The sequence below is a fragment of the Haplochromis burtoni genome, unplaced genomic scaffold (assembly GCF_018398535.1).
Source record: "Haplochromis burtoni strain Fernald_Lab_line unplaced genomic scaffold, NCSU_Asbu1 Contig_949, whole genome shotgun sequence".
In the NCBI taxonomy this organism is placed as follows: domain Eukaryota; kingdom Metazoa; phylum Chordata; class Actinopteri; order Cichliformes; family Cichlidae; genus Haplochromis; species Haplochromis burtoni.
This window is the reverse complement of record NW_024583310.1, coordinates 10,015-31,264: the sequence shown is the minus strand read 5'-3', so window position 1 is coordinate 31,264 and position 21,250 is coordinate 10,015. Positions and strand designations below refer to the sequence as shown.

The following is a 21,250-nucleotide window of genomic DNA, read 5'->3' as shown; positions in this document are numbered from 1 at the left end:
ACGTTTACCCACAAGAATTTCTTACAGTTTGACACGCATTTACATTTTCACATAATTTACAATTAATCATAAAATCATAAAAAGGAAATCAATTATTTTTTCAGTGTAATGTAAATTCGTGGTAGGCAATATCAGTGATGGCAATAACATCGTTACAAGTAACGGCGTTACTTTTTTCAGTAACGAGTCCCTCCATATTTTGGCCAATCACATGCGAGGATATAGGATAATATCATTATGTGAAAAACAGAGAATGAGAGACGCGACAGTCAAGTGGAGCGTGCGTCTGTCCTCTCAGTGAGAGACAGTAGACAGCGGTGCGAAAGCAAAAACACAAATATGCCTGAGACCCGTAAACAAAGCAGCAGCTGGCTGCAGTTTAAAGACGTTTTTGTCTTGGTCTCGGTTTAGGCGGTCTTGACTACAAGTCTAGTAACGACTAATCTAACTAATTATTATTCCTACCGTTACAACGCCGTTACCGTTACTAACAAGAAACTGCGGCGCGGTCGCGTTACTATTTTTCAGCAAACAGACGGTTGAAGCTGTCTGTAGCTTACAGCATCTTATATCAGCTGCACAGAAGTAGCTGTAAGTAATCTGGGCGCTGCAGCTTTAAGCAGCTGCGCTCCCGCGGACAGCGATCACTTTCTGCCCGACGATCACTTTTTGGCACAACACCTGGAGCTCAGGGGGCAAAACAATGGCATGAGTGCTGCTGTTTGACTGAGGAAGAATAAAGTAGTCGTGGTAAGCCGATCACATGACCACTTCAAGATGACAAAGCAACAAGGTGCCAGTTTTTAAATTGTGCTGATAGGCCACGTAAAACCAGAGTCATGATAAACAAAATATACATGTGTTTACTGTCTGAGGACAGCGCAGCGAGACCTCTCTGCTAATGAGCAAACAATAAAAATCAAACCAAAATCAGCCCGTTCATGTTAGTGCATAAATGCACCATGTCCACCAATCAAAAAATGATATGGCAACATGACATTTGGTTGCTTAGGAAGATTTAGGAGTGACGGCGAGAGAGAGAGAGAGAGCAGAAAAAGAGAGAGAGCGAGTTTTGTGACGTTTAGCGTGTTTGGAGTGTGTAGTCAATGTGTTGTCTTGTGTAGTTAGTGTGTGGTGTTGTGGATAGTTTTGTGTTGTGTGTCAGAACAATGAGGCGACTGCTGTCTCCAGGAAGAAACAGCAGTGACACACCTGCTGCTGTCAGACCTGCAGGTATCAGGCTGTGATGTTTCCTTTATAGTGGGCAGAAATATTTGGAGTGGCACAAATAATTTGTGGCGTCTTATTGAAGAACAGCTGATGGTTCTGTAAATAGTTTGACATGGTTAAAAAAGGTAAATGGCTGCAAATAACTTTGTTGTTTGCAAAACTTGTGCATATGATTTTAAAATTGACAATTTATATTTGCATTTAAAGTTATGAAAAACATGTTTGTGGTTGTTACAGTAACAAATATAACTTTTTCTACTCATTTTTTTTGTTTTTTGTCTGATTTTAGATCAATTGTGTTAATACGGTATGTCAAAATGAAAACATAACTGTAAATTCAGTTACTAACTCGGTTACTTTTTTTGAAGAAGTAACCAGTAACTATAATTAATTACTTTTTCAAAGTAACTTGCCCAACACTGGGCAGTACATCGTTAGATGTAATGAAAAGAAACGAAAACCCGAGCATCGAGCTCGTCCTCAGGTTCTCTTGTAGTTCCTCTACTCGTCCGCTGGGTCGCAGTATTAAGAAGGAACGAAGAAGACGCAGAGGGACCGAAGAAGATTAGTTATGGCGGTTCAGGTTGAGCTGAGTTATTTGGAGACTTTCCCGTCCCACCTCAGTCCTCTGGATGTTTTGATGTTAAAACCACACTTGGACCGTGTCTTCCTAAATGACACGGATCCGCCGACCGTCCTCTTCACTCCTCAGGGGCCTCAGAGCTCCGGCAGGACGGGCATTTTACTGCGTGTTCACCAAACTACCGAGGAAGAGACGGCCGACGGAGTGACCTGTCCTACAGCCAACACCGAGTCAGCGCCACGGGTTCGGCTCTTTGCCAGCCGGCTCTTCCTGCGGCACCACGGGCTCCAGCAGTTCAGAGGTACCGGAACCGTCCGAGCTGTGGAGCCCGTCAGCCTGGACAGAGTCGTAGTTGGAGCCCGCAGCAGGCAGAGCCTCCGCCTGGCTGGATCGGAGCAGTTCACCGACAGGTTGCTGGAACTCTGCCGCCCGGGACATTGGCTGCTGGCTCGTCAAGGAGACCCGCTGCTGCTCCCCCGACATACAATCCTGGGAGAAGACCCAGGACAGGTGATGTTCAGAGTCAGATCGATTTAGAATCCCACCGTGAAGAAAAGCTGTAAACATCATTTCTGTTTTCAATTGATAATGTTTGTTTTAACTAGCAACAAACGTGCCAGATCCTGTGCTTATGTTACTGCCACGGTGCAGGTTAGCCTAACGTGCTTTACTTATGTTTGACTCGTGTTGTGATGCTTGTTGCTTTAGATTCACACGTCATGTTAGTAAGAAGAGGATGGAAAAGGCCCTTTATTTACTTACACTTGTAAATGTTAGAATTATGGTGAAATCCTTTTGAGGCCCTCTCGCCCGCCCTTTAATATTTTAAACGCAATGCGCTCATCTGGATCTTTGATAGTCTGATGTTTATGTGGCAGCTGAAGACAAAGACGCATGTTATTTGTTTTGTTCAAAGCTCTAAATTCAGCGATTCACTGATTCTAATAATCGCAGTGAATCATTTTCCACTGAGCAGCTTCTTGTTACAGCTCTGAAATAAATATATGATGGAGGTATGAGAATACAGACTGATTTGCTTCTGTTTTCTGTTCATGGTGCAGCATCAGCTGTTGGAGCTGCTGGTGCTGGAGTGCAGTCCTGTAAAACAGGGCAGGATCACAGCTGATACCTCTCTGGTTCTGACAGATTGCTGGGATTCAGTCACCCCCCCACCCTGCAGGCCTCTCAGACTCTGTGTGTCAGACTTTGCTCATTACGCTGACGGCCTTTGTGCTGGCCCATGTCTGCTTGATAACAGGAGCGTGCTGGATTCTGGGTTCCCAGGTGTCTCGTGTCCACTGCTATGCAGAGTGGAAGTTCGGGTAATGGACACCCAGCGATGGCTCGAGCTCAAAGAACAATATGGGGTAGCCGTGGACCTGCACAGCTGTGTGTTTGTGACCAAACAGCTGCTTCTCAGACTGGGGCTTTTCAACCAGGAGTGGGTACGGCTGTCGAAGCTCGGCGAATCCAGAGGACCCACAGGAGAGGGCGATGTCACGGGGGGCATCTGCAGAGAGAGGCTGGTCTCTGTGGTGGTGATGGATCTGCCACCAAGTCCAGAACTACAGAGCCATGACAACCTGGGCCTCATATCACCTCCTCTGTGGTTCAACATGACTGGAGGAGAAGTGATCCCTGTAAACAGCTTTATGCTCAGGATGAAGGTGCTTCAACACACTCTGCAAACATTTCAGTAAACGAGCAACTGTAACCAGATAACAGATTAGCTAGCCATCTGCACAGTGGGCGTTTTGTTCTGTGGGTGGACTGCACCTGGTGGCAGTCGTCCTTGCTCTGCTCTGTAGCCTCGATGAGCAAACTAGTTGAATGTAGAGAAGCTCACCAGCTCACAGCGAGTCTTCAGAGCAGAAGAAATGTCACCAGCTGCAGCCAAGGAGTGCATTGCTGTGAGGAGGTAGTTAAATCATGTCAGGAACACAACACCTAAACAGTAAGCCCATACACTAATCCAAGACTGAGAGAGCCAGGCTGACTTTCAGAGTAAGTGCACGGTAACTCCCAGTAAATCAGTTTTATTCTTGGTTGCCCCGTCGTCACACGTCTCTGCCCACGGGCCCGTTGTTCTCAAATTGGTCCGCACTTTAGAAAAAAGTAGGTAAGAGTATGAACCAATCAGGGTTAGGGTTCCTGTCATTAACCTTTTGCTCATCCTTACCAGACATGGGCCACAAACAGTATGTTCGACTTGGAAACATGTGTTTGGAAAACTATAAGCACAGCCACCAGCTGGATCCAGCAGAGTCGGATAAATAAACTACTGCACAGCTGTGAGCAAGTCTGTTTCTTCACATACATTCGAATATCAGGTTTTTAAATGACTTTACATTTTTAGCGCTCAGCGGGTGCTCGCAGAGGAATCAGCTGTCTGACGGACTGCATTAGTGCCAATGTTCACCAGTCGCTCTTTTTGCACAGGTCTGATTGTCTGATGATCCATTAATCTGTAAGAGTTTCTTCTATTCCAGGATTCCAAATTCATTCAAATAAAGTGTCAGTGCAACAGGAAAAAACTGTCACCAGCAGGCATTTTATATTTGTTGAAGACTCATATTTGATCAGTTAAACGATTTTGATCCTTCTTCTTAAAGTTATCCAGGGTTGTGCACTTCACACCATAAATATCCTGAATTTGAACCCAGGACCTTCTCGCTGTGAAGCAAAAAAAAAAAAAGGTTTCATCCCATCAGCAAATCTTCAGTGTTTGTTTTTTTGGTTTCTGTCTCTCGTCTGGTCTCAGAGGTGGGACCCCCCTCCTCTACAACCCAGTGGTTGTCGCTCTGACACGTTCTGCCGCTCGGCTTCTCCACCGTATGCCAGCGAGCTCCACATCCAGCTGGTCACCTCTCCATCCTACAACAACCTGGGCTGCTATGACAACCTGCTGGCTCAACATTTCTGCACGCCCAGGTTGACTGATGCATCCAAACAGTGTCCTTAACATGTAGAAAGAAAGCAGCACTGTTTTACTCCAGCAGTTTGTCTGGGCTCGTTTCAGGCTCGTGTCACCAGGAGACGTTCTGACCGTTCCAGCTGGAAACCATCCAGACCTGCTCGAGACCCCCTCTGAAGGGATCCACAGGTGCCGCTTATTACTGGTTAATAAGACAAGTCTTTATGCTCATTACCTAAATCAGAGTTTCTTAGGAGCACTTGTTTTGTTCAAGATAAAAACTTTTGAAAAAATAATTCAAACAATTTAATAAATGAAATATCAGACGAGGTTTCTCAGAGAATACTGTTAAATGTCAGAACATTGGTGGGTGGGTTAATTTACATTTATAGAGAAGCAAATTGAGCCTAATAGATCAAAAACCACTCTGAGGCTGTAAGTTTCTAAATTAATGTTGAAATCATCCACAATAATCATTTTGTCTGAGCTGAGCTCTAAACAATAGGCCGAAAAATCCTGAGAAATCAGATAAATTCAAATGAATTCTGAATTCTCGTCGACACACCGGCTGAGGAGCAGGAGTGGCTGCAATCTCCCACTACAGCTTATTAAGCAACCAAAGACCCAGACTGTTAATGTGTGGATTCGTTTAGGCCATCATAATCATCAGATTGCTGTAAGAGTAAATCAACAAAGCTCAGAAGAGAGAAAACTAATGTTTAAAAATCCACATTTAACTGTTTCATTCTTTGGTGCAGTGGAGGATGCTGTGTGTTCTTTGGAGGGCACCAGAGACGCTGCAGTTAGAAACTGTTTACTGCCGTAGCTAATGCACGGCATCACTGTCTGACTGTTCAGTGAAAAATGTGTCCTCTGAACGTCTTCAGGTGTCCAGTGCTGTTCTTCAGGGTGCAGAAGGTATGCTCATCTGCAGGAAGAGAAGAAGGAGGAGGAGCTTACTTGGCCAGCAGACAGCGTACCTCGCTCTATATGGTGAACAGTGACCGCTTACCTCAGTCATTCTTCTTTATTTCATTTCCTCTGTGCGCTCCAAACATGCGGTATGTTGTTGGATCCAGAGACTTTGATTTTGGCCTCATCTGACCAGACCAGTGTTTCACAGGCTCGTCTAAATGTTCTTCAGTAAACTTAAAACACGCTTTGTCTGCAGCTATGGAGTCCTGCGTGGTAAGCGCGCATGCAGGTCAGGGTGGTTGAGTGCACTGATGCACCTGCTGGTCCTAAGCCTTTCTGTAGCTCTCCACATGTCGGCCCCTCGGTCAACTCTCAGTAATTCTTTTCACTCTGTCTGAAATCCTGAGGGCAGCAGCTGGTCGAGGCCAGTTCACGGGGAGCTGATGCTCTGGTCTCCAGCAGTTTAGAAATTCTTCTGTAAGCGATGCCATCAGTATGTTTGCAACAATAAGGCTGTGAAGTACGATCGTTTCTTGTGTGACGCTTTGGTAATGACACACCTTTTTATAGGCCATCAGTTGGGACTGAACCCGCTGATATGTGCACTGAGTGTTGCTTTCTGATTACTGATCAGGTTCAGCTGGCGCCTGTTTGCAGCTCCCTTTCTTCATGTGTTCAGTACTGTGTCCCTGTGTCATTTCATCATTTATGGACATCTATGGTTTGATTTCTTTGCATGTGTGGATTTAATTAGTAGTTGTCGACATTTGTTGAAAATTTCATGCAGCAGCACTTCTACACATCCGTTTAGTTGGTGATGTGTTCAACACTTATTTTGGATACGCTGCCAGTGAAACTGGGTTACTGGTGTTCATGAATGATTGTGTGACTACTGGTCCAAGTAGCATTCATGGGTGGCTGTAGCTCAGGAGGTAGGGCAGGTCGCCTACTGATCGGAAAGTTGGTGGTTCAATCCCTGGCTCCACCAAGTATCCTCGGGCAAGATACTAACCCCAAGTTGCTCCCCAATGATTGGAGTGTGGATGTGTGTAGATGTAGTTAGAAAGCACTCAGTTTAGAGTGAATGGGTGTGATTGTGTGAATGTGGCGTGTTGTATTTGAGGACTCCGGGAGAGTAGAAAAGCGCTCTATAAGAATCCGTCTGTGTACCATTCATTTTGAAGTGCACAGGGTTGGACTGTCTGCTCAGATGCAGCTGAATGCTGTGAAACTGGTGAATACCGGGGGCGACCGTGGCTCAGGGGGTTGGGAAGCGTATCTGTAACTGGAAGGTCGCCGGTTCGATCCCCGGGCTCTCTGTCCTGGTCGTTGTGTCCTTGGGCAAGACACTTCACCTGCCGTCTACTGGTGTTGGCCAGAGGGACCGATGGCGCGATATGGCAGCCTCGCTTCTGTCAGTCTGCCCCAGGGCAGCTGTGGCTACAACTGTAGCTGCCTCCACCAGTGTGTGAATGTGAGAGTGAATGAATAGTGGTATTGTAAAGCGCTTTGGGTGCCTTGAAAAGCGCTATATAAATCCAATCCATTATTATTATTATTATTATTATTATTATTATTATCATCATTATACCTCAGTGTAACACATCCTGTAAAAGCTTTCTTCTGATATGGTTTAGTGACCGTGTCAGCCAGCTGATCTCAATGCTTTACTTAAACTGTTGAATAAACCCATTTTTAGCTCACTGGGTTGGAGTCCGACCCGCTTCCCTCCCTGTGTCCCTGCCTTCCTGTCTGTCCAATGAAGGCTCTTTTCCCAAAGTGTCAGACAGCAGCTTAGCTGTGTCTGAGGGCGCTAGCTCAGGGGAGCCCTGACTCACAATAGATGCACTTTTTCTTTATTTGATCTCATTTCCATCTTCAGTGTTTTGTTGGCATGTTTCCTGTCTTTGTAGTTTTTCTTTCCTTCTCAGTTTTGTTATTATTTTTGCCCCTCGTTCGTGTGTGCGTCTTTCACGTCCTCTGTGCCTGCACTGCCCTATCTCGGGGGTAACAGGGTTGCAGGCACTGTTGATTTATCACAGCGAGTAAATGAGACTGTTTGTTTGCAGGGATCCTGCTCACAGTGCAGTCTTTTCTAAATCTAAGCTGTTGTTAGTCAGCGTTGTTGCTCTGACAGCTTCCCCCATCTCCTCAGGGAACATCTATAAACAGCCCCGTCCCATGTTCTCTCGTGGAGGGAGCAGCTCTGTCTCCTCCAGGCCTTAACAAGACTGTGGAGCTCCTCATCGACACCATCCTGCCTCACCTGCAGCACAGGTAACCGACCTGTCTGCTCCGATTTACAACATCAGGCAGTGAAAAATACAACTCAATAGGACCTGAGCTTGAAGTTCACATAAACACACCTAGTTCAGTAACAGAGGGATGCATGATGGCACACTGCTGATGTTGGCTGCATGTCTGCTCGCAGCAGCTCTCTGTCTGGTTGCACGGTCCTCCTTCACGGTGCTGCAGGAAGTGGAAAGATGGCAGCAGTGAGGGCAGCAAGTGGCAGACTAAACCTCCACCTGCTGAAGGTACAACAGCTGTGCTCAAGGTTTAGAGTGATAAGATAATTAGACACCAGCACATTCTTCATGATTCCTCTCTGCAGGAGAATATTTTGTCCTTAAATAAAAGGCAACGTATTGTTTGGCTGCTGTTGTTCCTCGTTTGCAGGTAGACTGTGTGAGCCTGTGCGCTGACAGTCCTGCAGCCTCTGAGGTAAAGCTGGCGTCAGTGTTTCAGAGGGCCGAGGCCCTGCAGCCCTGCGTTCTGCTGCTCAGGAACCTGCAGCTCGTCCTCAGATCACGAGGGGCTGCCGAGAGCGACTGCAGGGTCCAGGCAAAGCTCTGCCAGCTGCTCAGCTGCGCCCCCACCAGGTCAGTGACTGCCTCTAACCCTCATTCAATACACTGGTCTAGCTCATCGAGTAGGTGATCCTGTTGATGAAATGAGCTTTCCTTTTATTACCTCCCCTACCTGTAAACCACGCACCACTACAGGAGCGCAGAGTATGACTCGGCACCACACCAACAGCTGCACTTTCACTCGGCTCTGCTTCTGAGCAGCAGAGACATGCACAAGTGTTTTTAGTCAAACTGGAAGTCTGCTGTGTGAGCCACGGCTCAGAATATAATCAAATGTCTCTGGTTATCTTTCAGTGTGGTGATGGTGGCAACTGTCTGCAAAGTTCGAGATTTGTCTGCAGGCATCATGGCAGCGTTTGTCCATCAGGTAGCAATAGAGAGTCCAACTGAAGAGCAGCGGCGTGCCATGCTGTCCAGCCTGAGCAGAGACCTGCACTTAGGGAAGGACGTCAACTTGGAGAACCTCTCCAGACTCACCACAGTGAGTAATGACATCGACTCTACTCACACCACCACTGGGGCAGAATGAACTGTTAAAGCTCAGGCGTTCAGGTGAAAACATGTTAGGCAGCTGTGTTGGTCCAAATCTGTAAAGCTACTCTGGGGGAGGCTTCAGGTTGTTTCTAACCATGAAGCCAAAAAGCTTCTTCTAGCTGCTCCCGTGTTCAAGAGTTGCCACAGCTGGCTGGATTTGGATGCTGGTTGCCCTTCCCGAGTGTGGTTCCTGTTTCAGTCCACATGTTCTTCCTCTGCTCCACAGGGTTTTGTGTTGGGGGACCTCAGTGCTTTGCTGGTTGAGGCTGGTAGAGCTGCCTACAGGAGGTTGATCCACAGCTGGTGAGAATAACTACGTCTTACAGGACAAGATTACCTTCTAGTCCAGATCAAATGTGTCATACTTGATCACCTGTAGTCTATAACCGAGTCTCTGAAACATGTTGGTTTTGAAGGTTGTGGTCCTGGAAACAGCGAGGTGGTGGGGTATTTAAACGCTGAAGCTCGGTGCTCTCAGCTTCTTGGTTTTTGTGTCTGAAGCTCTAATTCAGTATGGAAAGCTTGAATGCTCCCCTCTCAGGTCTCGACTGAACATCCTTCTGCCTCCTGGAAAAAGGTGTAGACCAGGGTGGGGGACTCCAGGCGTCGAGGGCCGCAGGTTTTAGATCTCACCCTGGGTCAACACACATGATTAGTTCATTCCCAGGCCTCTGGAGAACTTGAGGACATGCTGAGGACACCGGCTCTCGAGGCCTGGAGTTCCCCACCCCTGGTGTAGAACCCTCAGACAGCTTCTTCTCCACAGCACCATATCTCCCTCACCCCTCACCTCGTGCTTAAAGAACTGTGGAGACAACAGTTGGTACAGTGCTGCTTTGTAAATTTTTGCCTCTTACGTATCCTGTTGTCTGTGTCTTAAATACGGCTGTTCTATGCTGTAGGTTACCGCCCACTGTTGTTGTGTGAATACTTGATCGTCTCACTGAACAGCCTGTAGTTCCGTCTTTATTGTTGTTTGTGCAGTGGTGCTCGGCAGCAGGAGGATCTGTGCTCCAGCGGAGTGACCATCCTGAACCAGGACTTCACCTCTGCTCTGGAGATCCTGCAGGACACCCTGTCCAAGGCCATCGGGGCCCCGAAGGTGACCAAAGACTAAAAGACTGTTATATTTCCATTTTTGCTGTCGTTGTTGTTAGCGCCCCTAATAAGGCCACACACACAAGTTGTTGTGCATGAATGGTTGTCTGTGGCAGACTGTGGTGGAGTCGACCAAAGCGGCGGAATAACCTTTACTCCGTTTTTAGCAATTCAAGTCCATGTTTGGAAAAATGAACTGACACAACAGGCAGTGATCTTTGTTTGTGTAAACATAATATTCATTATTTACAAAAAAGTGAATATAACAGTAAAGACTTCTGTGTGTCATCGGGTTGTTTGTTTACAGTGAGAGTGGAGAGTTGTGTTTAAGTCACTCCTGTTGTATAGACACACACACAAACACACACACACCTCATGTGTCACAGGTGCAGCTTAATAAATTGGAAAGAAGCAGCTGTTTCTTGTTTCACCACGTTGTTGTCCTTTGTGTCCGTGTTGTGAGTAGATACCTAATGTGCGCTGGGAGGATGTCGGCGGTCTCCAGCATGTGAAGAAGGAGATCCTAGACACGGTTCAGCTTCCTTTGCAGTGTCCTCAGCTCTTGTCTCTGGATCTGAACCGGACTGGAATCCTGCTGTGTGGACCACCAGGGACAGGAAAGACTCTGTTGGCCAAAGCTGTGGCTACTGAGTGCTCCATGACTTTCCTCAGGTAGATTTCGTTCCACTTCATAGGAACGAAACAGGCAGAAAGGCGTCACGCTGGAAAGAATCAGCATTTGTTCACTGACACTGTTACTTCTGTCTTTTAGTGTCAAAGGTCCAGAGCTCATCAACATGTACGTGGGTCAGAGTGAAGAAAACATCAGAGAAGGTGTTTCTTAGTCTTTACATTCAACCATATTTGTTTTGGTAATGTTGTTAGTTTCAAGCTAACGTCTGAGACTGAAAACTCACTGAGTTACTATAAAGCCACATTATTGTTTGTCTTGGAACATTGTTTCATTTTAACATGGCAGAGTGCCTGGACAGTGCCGCTCCTTCTTTAAGCCATTACCAAAAAAATTGAAGTTTATTTTTTAAAATGGCTCACTTTAAAAAACAAACAAACTGTCGTCTCTTCCTGTTTGTTATTTTTTGTTTTGCTGCATTTACAGTGAATAATATTCTTGTTCCCAGAAACGTATCACCCAGAGTTAAATTGGAACACATTTTTAAGTAAATGTTATATATTTTTGTACGTGATGTGGATTGTCATCAGTTTTCCACAGAGCACGCTCAGCAGCTCCCTGCGTCATCTTCTTTGATGAGCTAGACTCTCTGGCTCCCAGCAGAGGGCGCAGTGGAGACTCTGGAGGGGTGATGGACAGGTGTGTGCACGCCTTCATTTTTATTTTGTTTGATTATTTATAATATTTGTTGTTTCTGATTTTTTTTCTTCTTTTTTTTTTTTTTTTTTTTTTTTGTTCAAAAGAAATGAATCTTTTTCATTATTGGGAGGCACTCTTTGGCACCTTGACTGAGAGAGAGGGCTGCCACGATTAGTCGACTAGTCACGATTACGTCGGCTATCAAAATCGTCGACGACTAATTTAACAGTCGACGCGTCGTTTGAAGCTTTGTAAGATCCCAAAAGCAGGAATAATAGCAGGATTTAAGAGTGTAATAATGGACTGAAACAGAAGATAGCAGCACTGCCTGTACAAGGATGCCAGCTGCCGTTAAACCCCGAAGAAGAAGAAGCAGCTATGTCCCAGAATTCATAGCGCAGCCCAGCTCAGTTTACAACAATGGCGGCAGCTAGTTAGTTTTAATATTACTCTTATTATTCTTTCTGGGTCACAAAATAAACGTTTAACATGTTTTCAGGCGAGAATGTAGCTGTGGAAACCTCAAATATCTGCTCAGTTTATCGAGACACCGCATATTTTCAAAAGCGCTCCGACGTTTTCGGGGACGTCTGTTACCCACTAGCTCGATAGCGAGCCGGGGGCTAGGTCACTAGCGCCGTGAGAACACCGGACTCCCGGCTGTTTTCAAACCCACCGCCGTCTTTCGCTACTCAGGTTAAACATGATATATGAGTCACTTAGATAATTTAAACATGTTATTGTTTGTCTTTTTTCAGTATTTTATTTGTTCCTGAGTAAATCGGTTTGGCTGAGATTAAAGTTATAGTTCTTACACAGCTGAATAAACGTCAAGCAGACAGCTGATTATCAGAAGTGTGAGATGCTCGAGAATTTACTCCGGTGTCCTGTTATTTTTTAGATGGCAAGGAGTTTATTAAACTTCACTGAAACAATCTGCAAACTTCATCAAAATTTAATAAACTACCATCTTGTCTTTATTGTTAGTTAGCACATACCTTACACACTTAAAGCTGTAAGCTAATGATTGTTATATAAGAGCAGATGCTGCTGGTGCAATAAGCTGTACGTTTTACGTCCAATGGATGATGATCTGATTAGTCGACTAATCGCAAAAATAATCGGTGACTAGTCGACTATCAAAACAATCGTTTGTGGCAGCCCTACTGAGAGACATAATTTACTGTGCTCAGCTCTTGTACCATCGATAAATTTTACTTGCCTTCCTGTACAGAGTTGTGTCTCAGCTGTTGGCTGAGCTTGATGCGCTGCACTCATCTGGTGGGGTTTTTGTAATCGGAGCCACAAATCGTCCAGACCTGCTGGACCAGTCACTGCTCAGACCTGGCAGGTCGGCGCTCTCACTCACTCACACACAGTTATGTTTGCATCACTTCACAGGGTGTTGTGCTGGCTCCAAAAACAAATCAGTTCTTAATGAACCACAGAATTACCCTGCTGCTTAGTTGAATTGTGATGTGATTTATTACTTTTCCTGATGAGTTTTTGTTTGCAATTCCTAGATTCAAGACTTCTTCAATAAAGCAATTCTGGTTCCCTTTCAGTGGTTTCACTCGGTACAACACATAAGCATCCTCCCCCTTCTATTTAGCTCTGTTGTCTGCCGCCTTGAAGTTAGCTTAACTGCCCCTGTTGGTGTTGGCCTCCAATGCACAGTTGGTGCATAGGATGCCCGTGGAGCGATAAGTTCGAGTTTTCCTTAGTGTTTTGGAATGGACACCAAATCAAAGCAAGCAAGGCAGAAATCTTCTGTTTGCCCCTGTCCTCAGGGGTGCGGTTTCTCTTTGCACGACAGGGACCAGCACGATGCGTGCCCCGTCTGCCTTGAGATTGTCCACGCTATGAGAGCATTGATGGAGCCGAAGCCTGTTATTTTGTCACTAGCTCCGGCGCTCGAGGCTGGAAAGACAGGTGGTGTTTGTGGGGAAAGTGCTGGGACATACGGTTGTCGCACTCCATGACCCTCTCCAATCTGAGTCTGGGGCCCCGGCTTCATCCGAGTCATGAGCTCCGTCACTATGTTCCGGATGTACCAGGAGCTCAGATTGCTGGTTCCTGATGACAGCCCGCTGGGACCTCACCCTGCGAGTCTTGAACAAATATTTACAAAGGTACAAGTTGAAGATGCTAACAATCAGCTTTTGAATGCAGTCGGCCTGGAAGATTGTTTCAAACCAACTGATCTAATAGATGCTTATTTTCATGTGGCTATACACCCGAACCACAGGCAGTTTCTGAGGTTGGATTCGAGGGCGTAGGCTACGAATACCTGGTGCTGCCATTCCGGTTGTCTCTCGCTCGTTGCACTTTCGCAAAATGTGCTGAGGCAGCATTGGCATTCCTCAGAGAGGGAGGCATTTGCATCTTAGCTTATGTAGATGACTGGGCTCTTGTAGCTTGCTCCAGAGAGTAGGTGGCGACACAGCTGCCTCTGGTTCTGTCAAATATTCAGGCACTGGGTTTCTCTGTGAACTTTCAAAGAGCTTGCTAGTTCAGAGTCAGCACATTTCTTTCCTCGGTTTGGAAATATGCTTGCTTTCCAGCTGTGCACGTTTGTCAGCTGCATTTCATTGCTGATTTACTCTATGATCACTGTAGTGCCACTTGAATTGTTAAAGATGAGAGCGTTTCAGTGCTGCATCTTGCATGCTAGCTCTTGCTTGGTCCTGTAGGGAGCCGGGGTGCTGCATCAGGGTGTTGTTTCACAAGGTGGTGTCCACAGATGCTTCCCTAAGGGGGTGGGGAGCACTGTGTGAGGGCACATCAGTGAGAGGGATCTGGACCACAGCCCAGGGTGATCTGTGCATCAACCACTAAGAGCTGCTAGCAGTGTTCTTGGCTCTCAAGCATTTTAATTCAATTCAATTTTATTTACACAGCGCCAAATCACAACAACAGTCGCCTCAAGGCGCTTTATATTGAAAGGTAGACCCTACAATAATACATACAGAGAAAAACCCAACAATCATATGACCCCCTATGAAGCAGCACTTTGGCGACAGTGGGAAGGAAAAACTCCCTTTTAACAGGAAGAAACCTCCGGCAGAACCAGGCTCAGGGAGGGGCGGGGCCATCTGCTGCAACCGGCAGATGGCCGGTGATGATATGCATAAATGGGAGCTCATTTCTGTCCAGTTCTGAGGGGCCAGCATGTCCTAGTCAGTGCAGACAAATCAACAGAGGTCTCTTACATAAACAGGGAGGGAGGAAGACGCTCCCTTCCCCTGTTGAATCTGTCTTACTCTCTACTGTTATGGTGCAGCGTTGGTTTTATGTCTCTGAGAGCCACTTATGTTATGGGCCATTTGAACCTGGGGCCAGACCTTCTCTCCACAGGGGGTCCTCTGGTGAGGGAATGGAGGTTCCACCCTTTTGATAGTGGCCCAGATTTGGGATCTGTTTGGCAAGGCGCAAATTGCACCAATCATTTTTCCTCCAGGGTAAACACTCACTGCCCCCTGTTCTTCTTCATAATTGACCACATTGCACCCTTGGGCATGGACGTGCAAGTGCACCAATGGCCAGACGTGCTTCTGTATGCATTCCTCTTGGTGGCAATGATATCTCCAGTTCTAGAGAGAGCCTCACCAGTGTCTTTCTCTGATTCTAGTGGCCCCTTGGTGGCCCACAAGGTCATGGTATGCAGAGATAATTGGTCTGCTGGCAGTGAGTCCTTGGCAGCTTCCTCTCCACAGGGACCTCCTCTCACCCGTGATTCACCCACACCCGGATCTGTGGTGCCTTCATGCTTACCTGGTCAATCTTGATTGCTACCGCAGCATCCACTAGAGGCTGGTACCCTTACAAATAGCAGGCCTTGGAGCGATGTTGCTGAGACTGCCACACTCTCCAATTCCAGTGCTCTGTTGTGGATGTGTTGACATTCCTGCAGGAGCTGCTGGATGAGGCCCTTTCATTTTCTACAGTTAAGGTTTATTTAGTAGCTATATCTGCTTGTCATATTGACTTTGACAGGGTGACACCAGGTGCACATGCCCTCGCCATACGTTCTTTAAAAGGGGTTTGCTGGCTGAGACCCGTGGTTAGGTTAATCTGCTCTCATTGCACCTACTGCTCTTGCACTTCTGATTAGATGCAGAATTTATTTCGATACCCTGTATTTGTACATGTGTCATGACAATAAAGTTTGAGTACAGTGTCCCTGCAGGGGATTTGTCTTTGGTGCTGGAGCGCCCCCTTTTTTGAACCCATTAGGTCTTGGATATGAAATATTATATAATATGCTTCTCGCTTTGGCAAAGCGAGTGGGTGACCTTCATCGTCTGCCTGTGCATCCCTCCTGCACACAGTCCTCTCCTGATTGTGCCCGAATGCTGCCCATTTTCCCACGGTCATTCCTGCAGCTTCTAGCTCTATGGACATTGAGTGGCTGAGCTTTTGCTCCCCTCCTCTTGCGTCTGAGGAGCAGAGAAGGATGCTTTCTTTTTGTCCGGTGTGTGTGCTATGTACCTACATTGAGTCCACTCAAAACATGCGTTTATGTGACCAGTGTTTGTCTGCTTCGCTAAGGGGGGCTCTGTCTAAACCAGGGGTGGGCAACCTCAGGCCTTGAGGGCCGGTGTCCTGCAGTTTTACATATCATCCTAGGGCAACTTCTGTTCCCTGAAGGAGAGGAACGAGGTACAACACAACGTTGCCCTGCCGCACAGCTTGGCTCGGTGAAGAGCGACTATCGAACTGAGGGATGACTGTGATGACACGGGGTATATATGTAGGCGGGGCCGTGTGCATGTCATCCCGGGCCATCCGCTTTAAAGGCGTGAATAAAGGTTTCTTCAGCCAGGGCACGTGGGAGCGTAATATCAAATACTTATGTGTTGTACTAGGGCTCCTCTCACACCTCACACCTGATATTAAGACGTCTATCGTCCCGATAACGATATAAATCACAAACATTTAACATTTTCTGTAAAGTCTGTGAATCTCGGGCAGCTCGACTTGCAGGAAGTGTTTCCAGCTGGGCGTCCTGTAGCTGGAGTCGAGTGTTTTAACCGATGCATGAAACGATACATTTTTAGTCATAAGTTGTAACGGCGCCGTTTTCTTTGTGAGTATTTATTACACGGCGTGCTGCGGGGAAAAGCCTGTTCTAACGTTTGAGTCTAAGGGTTATTTTTTAGCACCTGGCGGCTCTTTTTGCTTCTCTCTGCATACTGTTTCACGTGATTCAGTTTATTTTGAAAAGTCTCAACAGGATCGTGTCACGTGCGACACCACGAAACAAACGATAGCGTAAAATGAAACGACAGACGTTTTTATATCGTCATCCGATATATATCGTTATATCGGACAGCCCCATGTTGTACCTTGTTCCTCTCCTTCAGGGAACAGAAGTTATAGATATAACGTTATGTTTCATTTGGAATCAGTTAGACAGATTTCTCTGATTTCAGTGTGCGTCTGAACCTCTCCTGGACTTTGTCTTCTTAGGTTTGATAAGCTGGTCTACATGGGAATCAATGAGGATCGTGTTTCCCAGCTGCAGGTTTTTCAGGCCATCCTCAGAAAGTAAGAACAGCACTTCCTGCGATGGCCGGGCCTTTACACAAGCTGCAAAAAGCTAGGCACAAAAAACAGCCATCGAGCTTTTTTCTCCAACATTTTTCATTCTGATATGTTTCATTAAATACTTTGGTCTTCACAGCTTCAGTACAGAGAACCTGTCATCGGATTAAAGTAAAATTATGAAATTATGAGCATGAGAAATTTGTGTTTACGTAGCATCAGTCCATTTAAATGGTAAGTACTATACTTTAACTTCATCTTTTAAAACACGAGCTTTTTCTTGGTCCAGATTTCAGTTAGACCCTGCTGTGAATCTCCAAGAGGTGGTGGACTGCTGCCCTGCTCACATGACCGGTGCTGACCTATACGCTCTTTGTTCAGATGCCACGATGGCAGCCATCAAGAGGAAGATCTCTCTCATCAGTGACGGTGAGGAAACCTGATTCGTTCTGATTCATTGAAAGGACTAGATGTTAAAATCCCTGACGATGCATTGCTTAAGCGATGACTACTATGAGGAAAGGCAGCCCGAAGCTTTTTCAGGGGGACACATTGTCAGCTGTGTGCCTCAACTTCACAGGGTGTTTCGGCCTTTTGTCACAAATATTTTACTCTTAGCTTCCTTGGTTAGGTGTAGGAATTAGAACTCTGATCTAGAGTATTATATTTAACTTTTTTTTTTTTTGTGATCAACATTTTATTGATTTAAAACGGGGAGGAGGGGTACAGACATATACAGCACAACTGTAAACTGCAGTAGCAAAGCAAACATTGGTCACAAGGCATAGGGACAGCAAAGAACAAACACAAAGTCAAAACCAGTTATTGCCTGTTCCAGGAGGAAGAGGATGTGAATCCAGCGAACAACATTTTGCATTGTATTTGTTTTAAGGAGATTTCAGAGGTATCATAAGGAGACTAAGACCAGGATTGGGAATATAAAAAACTTCCAGCACCTCAGATAACAGAGTTCACAAAGACCCAAAAATTGGATACAACAGGACAGTCCCAAAATGTGCAAGAACGAGCCAGGTGACGAATCATTGCAGATGTGACAGTGATACGTAGCCTGTAGTTTCATCTGGAACCTCCTACTGGGTGTAATGTATGTTCTGTGTATGGTTTTCAATTGATGCGCCAGGTTCTTAGAAGTCAAACTCAGATTAGACCACACTGTATCCCAGTCTACATTAACCTGTAGTCCTCCCAGTTCCCTGACCCAAATAGATTCAATGGGCAGGGGCTTTATATACCATGTTCGGCTAATTTGTTGTAGATTTTGGAAACAGAAGGTCTGCCAGAGTTAGGCAAGATCCAGTCCAACATGGGATGAGAGGGAAGAGGAGAGTCCCAGGGGACACCATATGCTTTAAAGCTGATCTGAGCTGCAGATACACGAAGTAAAAAGAAAAACGTGTCCTTAAGTCCTGAAATGAACGAAGGCCTTGGCGTTGAATAGATCATCAAAAAGGTTTATCCCGAGTGAGAACCAAGAGGGTTGAACAAATGGTCGGTGATATATTTGGAGGGCTGATGAAGACAACACAATGTCAGGATCCTAAATCTCATGGAGTCAGTCGAGGGAAGTGACCCAATTACTTTCTTGGGGAAGTTTATTCCCAAGATTGTGGAACTATTGGTTTGGTCTGTCACTGTGATAACGGTCTTTTCTTTCTGATTTCATTTTTATTTTAATTATATCTTCTAACCTGTTGTTGCCTTTACCCATGAACTTCACTTTCTTTTTTGGGAAAGTAATAAATAATGCAGATTTTATCGTTATTACTGTTGATTTGTTTACTCAGACCTTCTCTGTTACTTTTTAACCGGATTTTGAGGGAAGGAAGTCCCTTTTAGCACAGTTGCATTAGCAGATTTGTCTGAAGCTGGTTTTTCTCTTTGCTCCAGAAGAGTTATACACAGGGCTCTCCCCGTCTGCTCTCTGCAATATGTTGACATTTATATTGTTTTTGCAGCTCTTGTCCATCTAACAGGGTTTTCCAGTCAACTGCTCATTCTTCTGCTGCTGATAAGTGTAATGGGGTTGTGAGATTTTCCATTGTAATCTACAGTTCAAATTGTTGGGCTGACAATGGTGGTAGAATAGATGTGCAAAAACTGATTTGTGGTCAGCTAGTACTGCTGGGCCTCTCAGGCTTTAAACTGGTTATATGTGCTCTGATGGATCATACACTGTATAGATTATTAACCAAGTCTTTGCAAGCGTGGTCAAACAACAATAGCAATAGTAGATTGCTGCTGCCTGTTAAATCCTAGTGTTTACCCACCTATCATTAAGACATAAATCCAACTCAAGAATTGACTTCAGTTTTGTGTCTAGTTGTTTGTTCCACGAAATCTGAGGTGAATCACGTAGGCTTTACTCCCCCTGACTGTGAAGCAGGGACTGCTCCGTACACTACACCTCATCGAAACACCACCTAACTGTGCGATGAGCTCTTTGGGAAGCCCCGGTCGGTGTCTCTGAATCCAACCACAGACGACTTCAACCCCGACCTCCTCTTGCCGCCTTTTATTGAAAACAGTTATAGTGCACACAAGCAGCACCCATTGTAAAATCCCCCTATGGTCACAAAAGGTTAAAATAGTGTGTGTGTGTGTGTGTGTGTGTGTGGTGTGTGTTGTGTGTGTGGGGGATTGTTGTGTGTGGTTGTGTTGTGTGTGGTGTGTGTGTGTGTGGTGTGTGTGTGTTGTGTGTGTGTTCTTTTTGTGTTTTTGTTTTGTGTTTTTTTGTTGTGTGTGTGTGTGTGTGTGTGTGTGTGTGTGTGTGTGTGTGTGTGAGAGAGAGAGAGACTTCCTGCTCACCAAAGGCTAATCTCCCCCCCGTATATGGCTTAACCCCTCCTAACAGTCTCACCAAACACAGGTGAGGTCATAAAGGCAGGAAGTAAAACATCCTCACTAAATAAGAAACAGAGCCCTCACATAGGATGTGTCCCTGTAATGAAACACTACAACCTCCCCCACCCACAGGCTGGGGAGTTCAACAGAAACAAAGGAATGTCTTTGATCATGCTGCTTGAACTAAGACTTACAAATTTAAGTAACACAATGACATCATTTAACAATTTGATTTGTGTAAAAACAACAAAAATGTGATCACAAAAGATACACTTCCTGTTCCTTTCTGTGCTTGTTGTTATTTGTAGTAAACACTGATGGACTATAGAAAAGTCTGAGTGCAGCTGCAGTCTGCCAGCTGAAAGTTGTGCCCGTTAACAGCTGATTCTGCTGGTCTGACAAAAATGATGCAAAAAGATCCCTTTTCCACATCTTTAAGCTTTTGAACAGGCGGTGAGATTGGCGTGACTTGTCTGCTCTTCTCCCTTCAAACCTTTTACCCTCTGCATCCCTTCCTCTCTCCCTGTCAGGTCTAGACTCTGAAGACTCTCCTGTCCTCCTCTCTACTGAGGATTTCTCCACTGCTTTAGAAAACTTCAAGTCATCAGTGTCTGATGAGGAGCTCCTGCGATACAAAGACATTCAACAAAAACTCGCTGCAAAGTAGAAACACACAGACATCTGTTCGTCATGGGGCTGACAATAAAAGTGATTTGATTTGATTTTGATTTTTTGACAGATGTTCAACAGTTTCATTTAAATCACCTCAGAAACATCACTGCTGTACAATACTGCACGGCAATGTAAATCATGTAAACAGAAGTTGGTAATATATTTAATTAATAAAGACTAATGAAAAGTGGTTTGTCTGTCTCTGTGTTAGCCGTGTGACCCTGGACCGTCAGTCTGTCCCGGGTGTACCCGGCCTCTCGCAGCCTGTAGGCTCACTGTGACCCTGGACTGGGTGGATGAAAACTGGTGTAGAATTTCACTGTGGAGCTGCCATCATCATTTGTAATTGCCACATAAGCGGGGCGTCGGAAAGATCTGGAGTCGTGTTTCAGCACCTTCAGTAAATCTGAGCGGCAGCTTAATGCTGTTAAGGAAGATCTTTCTATTTCTGTGCTGGAGCCATGGTTCCACCTGCAACGCTCACCACACAGCCTGCTTTCCTTCTCGTCTCTGTCATGCATGTAAGCATGCATAGGTCAAAGTTACAGCCAGTGTTTTTCTACACGTAACTACCATGAACAAAGCTGATGATACCATAAACTCCCACAAAAGAAGAATCAGCAGCAGACACAATCTGTTGGACCCTTTTGTCAGCCATGTTAGTGATACTCATAGTTCCCCAAGTGCAACGTTAT

General features: G+C 45.6%; 1 protein-coding gene across 4 annotated transcripts; it reads left to right on the top strand.

Annotated features, from left to right (window-relative positions):
* The first annotated feature begins 1,578 nt into the window (after positions 1 to 1,578).
* On the top strand, positions 1,579 to 20,745 carry pex6 (peroxisomal biogenesis factor 6). 4 transcript variants are annotated; one of them, XM_014330680.2, is made up of 19 exons: positions 1,580 to 2,323; positions 2,875 to 3,480; positions 4,575 to 4,744; positions 4,833 to 4,916; positions 5,615 to 5,720; positions 7,798 to 7,919; positions 8,077 to 8,179; positions 8,322 to 8,524; positions 8,807 to 8,993; positions 9,273 to 9,349; positions 10,031 to 10,148; positions 10,611 to 10,816; positions 10,917 to 10,978; positions 11,366 to 11,474; positions 12,709 to 12,825; positions 16,947 to 17,024; positions 17,311 to 17,450; positions 20,414 to 20,580; positions 20,617 to 20,745. In XM_014330680.2, the coding sequence occupies exons 1-18, from the start codon at positions 1,802 to 1,804 to the stop codon at positions 20,548 to 20,550; spliced, it is 3,147 nt and encodes a 1,048-aa protein (XP_014186166.1). In that variant the 5' UTR covers positions 1,580 to 1,801; the 3' UTR covers positions 20,551 to 20,580; positions 20,617 to 20,745. The 4 variants fall into 4 exon arrangements, with proteins under 4 accessions (XP_042072113.1, XP_014186166.1, XP_014186167.1 ...); XM_014330679.2 differs by having other exon boundaries at positions 1,581 to 2,323; positions 8,074 to 8,179; XM_014330681.2 differs by lacking the exon at positions 16,947 to 17,024 and having other exon boundaries at positions 8,074 to 8,179.
* The last annotated feature ends 505 nt before the right edge of the window (positions 20,746 to 21,250 follow it).